This window comes from Charadrius vociferus, unplaced genomic scaffold (assembly GCF_000708025.1).
Source record: "Charadrius vociferus isolate BGI_N301 unplaced genomic scaffold, ASM70802v2 scaffold1039, whole genome shotgun sequence".
Taxonomy (NCBI): domain Eukaryota; kingdom Metazoa; phylum Chordata; class Aves; order Charadriiformes; family Charadriidae; genus Charadrius; species Charadrius vociferus.
In genome coordinates, this window is record NW_009650167.1 from 922,416 (window position 1) to 928,897 (window position 6,482).

The 6,482-nt window shown below is 58.5% G+C and overlaps 1 protein-coding gene across 1 annotated transcript in view; it reads left to right on the top strand.

Annotated features, from left to right (window-relative positions):
* Nucleotides 1-1,862: 1,862 nt before the first annotated feature.
* Nucleotides 1,863-6,482, top strand: part of LOC104293019 (NACHT, LRR and PYD domains-containing protein 12-like) — a 5,843-nt gene continuing 1,223 nt past the window's right edge. Inside the window, 7 exon segments of the mRNA XM_009892454.1 lie at nucleotides 1,863-2,145; nucleotides 2,789-2,950; nucleotides 2,990-4,490; nucleotides 5,068-5,199; nucleotides 5,713-5,883; nucleotides 6,165-6,338; nucleotides 6,441-6,482. Of these exon segments, the coding sequence (XP_009890756.1) occupies nucleotides 1,863-2,145; nucleotides 2,789-2,950; nucleotides 2,990-4,490; nucleotides 5,068-5,199; nucleotides 5,713-5,883; nucleotides 6,165-6,338; nucleotides 6,441-6,482 (2,465 nt within the window).

Consider the following 6,482-nt stretch of genomic DNA (forward strand, 5'->3'; position numbering starts at 1 on the left):
TATCTCCTGGGTACAACCTCGGGGCGGCCCCCCAGCGTCCCAGTGTTTGGCACAGAATCCCAGAGTGGTGGGGGTTGGAAGGGCCCTCTGGAGCTCCCCCAGTCCACCCCCACCAGAGCAGGGGCACCTCCAGCAGTGGCACAGGACGGCGTCCAGGCGGGTTTGGAATGGCTCCAGAGTGGAAGACTCCCCCACCTCTCTGGGCAGCCTGTGCCACTGCTCTGCCGCCCTCACAGCAGAGAAGGCCCTCTTCAGGTTGAGATGGAACTTCCTATGGGCACCTTTGTGCCCGTTCCCTCTTGTCCTGTCACTGAGCACTGCTGAAAACAGACTGTTCCCATCCCCCTGGCACCCTCCCGTTGAGCGTTGATAAGCGTTGATAAGGGCTGGTGGGATACGATACCGCATCCCGCTGGTATCTCGGCAATTCTGCTTTAGTTCAGAAAAATCTTCCCCGTCTTCTCCCTGGTTCTGGATCCATCCTTGTGCTGCCGGTTTCTCACCCATCTCCCGGGCAATCTGGCAGAACGTGCTGTGCGAGAAGGGCACACGCTGATCCCTCGGTGCACATCGGAGCAAAGGCTGCTGTAGCACAAGCTCTAAGCGTACCAGAGCTTGCACAAGCAAACTGTTTCATCTCCATCCAAAACTTGAAGGCATTTCATGCTCCAATCCACGACTGTGCTTTATTTTCGCAGTCTCACGGGCCCCGGCATAGCTGTCACACTGGGGCAGCGACTGTCGTTCCCAGCACCTTTTCATACATACCACCCCCATCATCCCCTTCCTCTGACAGCTCCCAGTCTAATTCCCCGTTTCCCACCGCTATTTTTAATTTCTCTGTCCTACTCTGCTTTATGCAAGCATCTAAATTCAACTTCACGCCGCCCCTCGGAGGTCCCCCTTGCTCCAGGGTGAACGCTGCAGCAGGCGGTGATCCCTGCGGGAAACTGCAGCTTCCCACTGCTTTCCTGAATTTACAGGAAACTAATTCCAGTCGGATCTGCTGCCGGAGGGCTGCGGGACAGTACTTGTCTCCTCAAGACATGGGAGACTGGAAACGGGGAGGAGAAAAGCGACAGCGGAAATAAGGAGCCCCAAAGAGGGAGAAGAGGGAGGAGGCTCCGTGACTTTTCCTACCACGACAAGTCTACTCGAGGGCGTGGGGACACCCGGCAAAGCGCGGTTACTCCGCAAGGGTTGGAAATTCCGCGGCTCTGTGGTTTTCCCATCGAACCCACGACTTGTTGTTAGGAGGAGGGTGAGCTGCCGGCACGGGGGGAAGGCGAGAAGAGGGGCTGCAGCGGCTGCGAGCGTCGGTGCACTTTCCTAAACCCGCCTTTTCTCCCCCCAAAAAACGGCGTCTACCTCATGAGCTCATTGCCGGCAGTCCTTGGGGCGTTACGTTGCCCATCCGGGTGGTTTTTTGGGGGCCGCCCCGTGGCGGGGAAGGAGGAAGGGTGTGCCGGATGCTGGGCTGCCCTTCAGCAGCGAAACCCTGCGGGACGGGGACTTCAGGAAGCGCCCGGACCCTTCCGGCAGCGCCCCGCCATGTGGTGAGTGCATCACGGCATCGCCGGCCACACGGCACCGAGGGACCATCCCGTCGGGTTAGAAACCCCCCAGGATGCTTTTTTGGGTGTTCTTCTCTCTCCCGTGCCCCATTGCAGGGACAACATCCCCACAGCGCGAGGTCCTGCAGTGCCCACAGCCCCGGTCGAACCTCACCATGCCGGGGTGACTGTGCCCAGGCTTTCCAGCGCGGGAAGAACCGGGACAAACTCGGTGCCCTGCTCCAAAAACCTCTTGCCATGGCACCGCCGTGATTCCTAACCTTTGCTACTTTCAGGTGACATCCCGTGATGGCAGGGGAGGAGCGCGCGTTGGCCGGTCTCTTACGAGCACTGCAGGGACTCGCACCTAAAGACTTTCAGGAGTTTAAGAGGAAGTTGTCGGAGGTTCACGTGGAAGGAGAATGGAATATCCCCAGGGATTCGCTGGCGAAGGCCGCCCACCCCTGCGCGCTTGTCAGCTGCATGCGGGAGAACTACAGCGAAGGCACCGTGATGGACATAGCGATTGGGTTGTTTGAAGAGATGAACCAGAGAGACCTCGCTGAGAAACTCCTAGAGGAGAAGGTGAAAGGTAGGAAGCCAGCGTACATTCTGCTCTTCTTTGTCTCTTTTTCCCTTGAGCTAGAGAGAAGTAGAAATTGGTAAGAGCAGGTTTCGGCTTCCCAGGGAGCCTGGAAACACGGAGATGTCCAGCTGCGACCTCTCCTCTTGTTGTCCCCACTTACTGCTTGCCTCCATCTTCTCCTGGAGAAGAGCCTTCGGCGCTCAGCACCGCTTGGCAGGCAGCCGGGCAGATCCTTTCCTCCTGGGATGGGGATTAAGGACATCTCTGCAGAGCTCACTTTTGGTAACTGTGGGAGCCCAGGGATGGTGTCGTTGGCCCCAGGGGCACGAGCAGAGGGGGACGGAGGCTGCAGGTGGCCCCACCAATTGCATTTGCTCCCACGGTGGATGAGGATTGCAAGGTGGTTAAAACAGGGGTTGATGGATCAGGATGATGGGGGGAGCCAGAAGAGGAGAAGGACCCCCCCCTCAGCTGACCAGAGGCCCTAAATTCTCACAGGCAATGTCCTTATTGCCTCTGCCAGACTTAGGAAAGCCCTGAGCGTTGAAACAAGTGTCCCGTTGGTGTGTCGGGAGGGCGGTTGGGCTGGTCAGGAGCTCCTCGAAGATCCAGCCGTGCTTGGGACTGATTCTGCTTCTCACTGGCGCAGAGTACCAGAGGAAATACAGAGAGCACGTGGTCCGGGAGTTCCTCCGGTACAAAGAAGTGAACTCCTGTCTTGGGGAGAACCTGTCCGTCAGGAGCCGCTACACCGACCTGACCATCGCCAGGAAGTCTTGGAGCAAGCGCGGAGGTGAGCACGAAGCTGTGGGCACCAGCCATGAATGTGCCGATGCCAGCAATGGACCAGCCACCGTCACCGTCACCGCGCAGACGCTGTTTAAACCTAACGAAGATGGGCAAACGCCGCAGGTCGTGGTGTTGGTGGGGGCCCCCGGGATGGGGAAGACGATGACAGTCAGGAAGGTGATGGTGGAGTGGGTGGAAGGGACCCTCTACGCACAGTTCGACTACGTCTTCTGCATAGACTGTAAAGACCTTGCCTTTACCAAGGAAGCGAGCGTGGCAGACCTCATTTCCAAGTGCTGCCCTCACAAGCGAACACCGGCTGGGAAGATCCTGGATGACCAAAAGAAGATCCTGTTCATTTTTGATGGCTTTGAGGCCCTGGGATTTTCCTTGGTTCAGCCCAAAGATGAGCTGAGCTCTGACCCCAGGGAAGTGAAGCCGCTGGAAACCACCCTGATGAGCTTGTTGAAGAAGACTGTCCTCCCCGAGTCCTCCTTGCTCATCACCACAAGGGCGACGGCTCTTCAAAGCCTGGGGCGGTGCCTGGAGGGTGAATATTACGCGGAAATACTGGGATTTTCGGCAGCCATGAGGGAGGAGTATTTCCACAGGTATTTTGAGGATGACAATAAAGCTGATGTGGCCTTCAGGTTTGTCAGAGGCAACGAGATCCTCTACAATTTGTGCATCATCCCTGTCATGAGCTGGACCGTCTGCACCATCCTTGAACAAGAGCTTTACAAGAAGAAAAACCTCGTTGAGTGCTCTAAAGCCACCACACGGATGAGTGTGTTTTACCTCTCCCGGTTAATGCAGTGCAGAGGCAGGGACAACCCGCAGGACCTCCAGTGGTTCCTACACAAGCTTTGCTCCTTGGCTGCCGACGGCGTCTGGAAGCACAAGGTCCTCTTTGAGGAGAAGGAAATCAAGGCCCGTGGCTTGGACCAGCCAGACCTTCTCCCTCTCTTCCTCAACGAGAAGATCTCAAAGAAGGGCGTTGGCCATGGGAACGTCTATAGCTTCACCCACCTGCACCTCCAGGAGTTTTTTGCGGCGATGTTTTACGTTCTGGAGGATGATGAAGAAATGGTTGGCGACTCGGAGGCTCTCACAAAAGATGTAAATATGCTGTTAAAAAGCTATAGTGAGTCAAGGAAGGATTTGAACTTAACGGTGCGGTTTCTGTTTGGTCTGGTAAGCCAAAAATCGATAGAGTATGTGGATGAAACCATTGGGTGCAGAATTTCACCACGAGCCAGGGAAGACATGCTGAGGTGGTTTCAGGAGAGGCATAGAGGCATCTCCCATCCCAGCCAAGCGCTAAAGGTTACAGAGTTGGACACTTTCCATTTTTTGTTCGAGATGAACGAGAAAAGCTTCGTGCAAAGTGCGTTGGGTCATTTCACCGACATAGACTTGCAGGACATCAAGTTGACCCTGTACGACCAAATGGCTCTTTCCTTCTGCATCAGGCAGTGGGGTGGGCTGAGCTGCGTCACCCTCCAGGGATGCTCCTTCCTCCAACAGGATCTTGGGGAGGACCTGGACGCGGCGGTGCCTCAGTAAGTACTGCCCCATTCTGCTCTAGCAACCCAAAATCACAACGATTTCTCCTTCACTGCCCCAAAGGATAATTTTAAAGGCATTTCAGCTCCTTCCACCCAAAGACGAGCTTGTCCTTTCCTTGGGAGTTTAATTCCTCAGCAGAGGATTTTACTTTTTCGCAGGGAGAATTGTGGGAGAATAAGGCTCATGCGGGCTCCTCCATCCGCTGCCTGCAGTGGGATTGATGGAGGTGGAGCATCTCAGCTCAACCTCCCCAGCCCAAAAAAGCTCCTCTGAGTCTGGGCATCAGTTTGGCTTCATGTCCCCCTTCTCGCACACAAAGGGGAGATCTCCAGTGCTGAGATTCTACTTACACCCCGAGCTTTGGCCGAGAGCAGTGTAACTCCACCAGTAACGCTTGGGATCCTTCCCATCTCCAAAGCCATGGAGGTCCCTCCTGAGGACACCTCCTGCGAGCTGATGGCAAGCTCTGCTCGGGGGAGGTGGTGGGAAGTTGTGTGCCGGCATCCAAGCCTGGACCTCCCAGTGAGGGTGAGGGCTACCTGTGACCCCCATGGCTCTGTCCCCCTGCAGCTCCGGTGCCTCGGGAGCTGGAGGACGTCCCCGTCCCCTCGCTGAACGGTGGCGGCAGGAGGAGCAGCAGGCCCCAATCCACCCGCTCTGCCGGGCGCTCCAGCACCGGGGCACCAACCTGCAGGCACTCCGGTAAGAGACCTGCCCGCCACGCTGAGCCCAGACGGCAGCGGTGGTGCTGCTGCCGGTGTGGGGACTCCATTGGCCATGGGTTGGTGTGGTCCCTCCATGCCGATTGGCCCTGCAGTGGATGGAGGGGGTGCAGTTCCTCCATGCTGATTGGCCATATGGGGGATGGGTGTGGTCCCTCCATACTGATTGGCCATGGGCTGGTGTGGTCCCTCCATGCCGATTGGCCCTGCAGTGGATGGAGGGGGTGCAGTTCCTCCATGCTGATTGGCCATATGGTGGGTGGGTGTGGTCCCTCCATGCCGATTGGCCCTGCAGTGGATGGAGGGGGTGCAGTTCCTCCATGCTGATTGGCTGCGCTAAGCATAGGTGTGGTCCCTCCACACTGATTTGCTGTGTGGTGGGTGGGTGTGGTCCCTCCATGCCGATTGGCTGGGGGGGGGGAGGTGGAGGAGGGTGGTGGGCAGCCAGGGCAGATGTGATGAGTTGATCCGTTCTCTGCGGCTCTCCCCGCAGGCTGCGGTGGTGCGGGCTGTCGGAGAGCTGCTGCGCGGAGCTGGCGGCACTTCTGGCACAGCACCCCAGCCTGGCCCGGCTGGAGCTGGGCGACGGCGCGCTGGGTGACGGCGGCGTGCGTCTGCTCTGCGAGGGGCTGCAGCAGCCCGGCTGCCGGCTCCGCGTCCTGCGGTGAGTGTCCCCAGCATCCCCCCAGCATCCCTGGGCATCCCCTCAGCATAACCCAAACAGCGGTGCTTCTCCCCCAAGCCATCTCCCAGGCACCCAAACCCCCGGGATGGAGCACAAGGGAGGTACCCCAAAAAGTCTCTCCGGAGTGGCATCATCCCTCTGTCCCAGAGTGAGGAGCTCAAAAGCAGTGGCACCGCGGTGGGGACCGGCACCATGGTGGGGTGGTGCTGAGGGGGGAACTCGGGCTGACTCTGAGGGTCTTTCCCGTGGATCTCCAACAGGCTGTGGTACTCCCGCCTCACCAGCGCCTGCTGCGAGGACCTCGCCGCCATGCTGGGCACCAGCCCGTGCCTGGAGGAGCTGGATTTATCCTTCAGCGAGGGGCTGCGCGATGCCGGCGTGCACTTGCTGTGCGAGGGGCTCCAGCGCCGCAACTGCCAGCTGCGGACGCTGCGGTAAGGAGCCGTGGGGATGGCCGACGTTCCCTCCTTCCCATCCGGAGCATCTCACCAACCGGCAGCTCAAACCCCACATCCCTGTTTGCCTTCATCCCGCAGACTGGGGAGCTGCCGGCTGGCGGGCGCCCGCTTCCGAGGCCT